The sequence below is a fragment of the Penaeus chinensis genome, chromosome 38 (assembly GCF_019202785.1).
Source record: "Penaeus chinensis breed Huanghai No. 1 chromosome 38, ASM1920278v2, whole genome shotgun sequence".
Classification (NCBI taxonomy): Eukaryota; Metazoa; Arthropoda; class Malacostraca; order Decapoda; family Penaeidae; genus Penaeus; species Penaeus chinensis.
Window position 1 is genome coordinate 20201889 of NC_061856.1, and position 2038 is coordinate 20203926.

General features: G+C 37.7%; 1 protein-coding gene across 1 annotated transcript; it reads left to right on the plus strand.

The window, feature by feature from the left end:
• The first annotated feature begins 680 nt into the window (after positions 1 to 680).
• On the plus strand, positions 681 to 1616 carry LOC125045957. Its single transcript, XM_047643552.1, has one exon. It carries the CDS (start codon positions 681 to 683, stop codon positions 1614 to 1616), a length of 936 nt encoding a protein of 311 aa, XP_047499508.1.
• Positions 1617 to 2038: the final 422 nt, after the last annotated feature.

The window sequence follows — 2038 nt, forward strand, 5'->3', positions numbered from 1 at the left end:
GGCGAAGTTGAGAGTAGTCTTTGATTGTTCAGCTAAGTACTTAGGTAATTCATTGAATGATCACTTACTTCAAGGTCCAAACCTAACTACAAAGCTTCACAACGTGTTACTTAGATTTAGAAAGGAACCTGTAGCCATCATGGGTGACATCGAGTCTATGTTTTATCAAGTTAAAGTTCCTGAGGAACATAGGGATTTCCTACGTTTCCATTGGTGGCCAAAGGGTGACCTGAACATAGAACCTAAAGTGTTTAGAATGACTGTACATTTGTTTGGGGCAATATCTAGCCCAGCCTGTGCTAATATGGCTTTGAGACAAGTCGTAATAGACAATCAGGGACTTTACGGTGATGAGGTAACGAATTGTGTTAGTGAAAACTTATATGATGATGATTGCTTGAAATCCGTACCAACGCCCAAAGGAGCTATTGATATGATCAAGGATTTAAAATATTTATGCAAAAGGGGAGGATTTAATCTAAGAGGCTGGATCAGTAACAGCAAGGATGTAATGGAATCAATTCCAGTAGAAGATCGCATACATCAAATAGACACATTAGATCTAGATGAACATAATATGCCCACATAAAGAGCTCTTGGACTCGTGTGGTCAGTCACCATAGATAGTTTCGAGTATAAACATAAAGGATACAAAGGAAAATAGAAGAGGGATACTGTCAATGGTTAGTTCCTTGTACGACCCCTTAGGACTGGTCTCATCTTTTACTTTGCCTGTTAAATTAGTCTTACAAAGTTTGTGCAAAAAGGGACTAAAATGGGATGAACCTATACCTGATAAGGAATCAAAGGAATATAGGAAATGGATAAAAAACATAGATTCCCTGGAGAATATTAAAGTTCCAAGATGCTTAAGGAAAGTACAAGCTAAAAATGCTAAAGTACAATTACATTGTTTTGCCGATGCAATCGATAGTGGGTATAGCGTTGCTATATATGCAAGATTCCAATACTCTGATCAGAGCATCGAAAGTAACCTAGTGGTAGGAAAGTCAAGGGTAGCACCACTTAAGAAGATTACCATTCCCAGAATGGAACTAACAGCAGCAACTCTCGCTGTGAAATTGTCTAATGTAGTCAGTAAGGAGTTAGGTTTTCATTATGAAAACAAGTTTTTCTGGACAGATAGTACTTCAGTATTACAGTGTATCGCTAATACCACGCGCTATCACACATTCGTAGCCAACAGATTAACCACAATTCACGAAGGTTCGAATGTCGAAGACTGGCACTATATTGCTTCAGATTTGAACCCTGCTGACTTAGCATCACGAGGAATGCATGGAAATTGTGATGAGAAAATAAGTAGATGGTTCCAAGGTCCAGAATTTCTAAACAAACCTATGTCAGAGTGGCCAGAATCAAGAAACTTTAAGTGTACAATTATACCGGACGAAATGGCATCGAAGGTAGTCCATGCAACGGTAATTAAGGAATATTCATTTATGTCTAGTTCAACCAATAGGTACTCTACTTGGACTAAACTAAAAAGAATTGCCGGATGGGTAATTATGGCATGCAGGAAATTCAAACAAAAGAAGAATGGAGAAATTGATAAAGATATCATCTTGTCAAAGAAAATTCTGAATGAAGCTTAAAAGGTAATTGTACAATAAGAACAACAAAATTACTTCTCAGAAGAAATTAAATCTATGAAAGATACTAAGACATTAAATGTAGGAAAGGGAAGCCCATTGTACAAATTAGATCCTATGATAACCGAAGGTGTTTTAAGAGTAGGAGGCAGACTGAAGAACTCAGCCATACCGTTTGAGAGGAAACACCAGATAATTTTGCCTAAACAGTCTGATGTCTCTAAACTGATCGTAAGAGAGGCTCACGTCAAGGTAGGACATGAAGAATAAAATGCCATGATATCATATTTACGAGAACGGTTTTGGATAATTAACGTTGCGGCAATAGCCAAGAGTATAACGGCTAACTGTGTAAATTGCCGTAAGTATAGAGCCAAACTATGTGAACAGAAAATGGCTGACTTACCCAAGGAAAGAGTTACTCC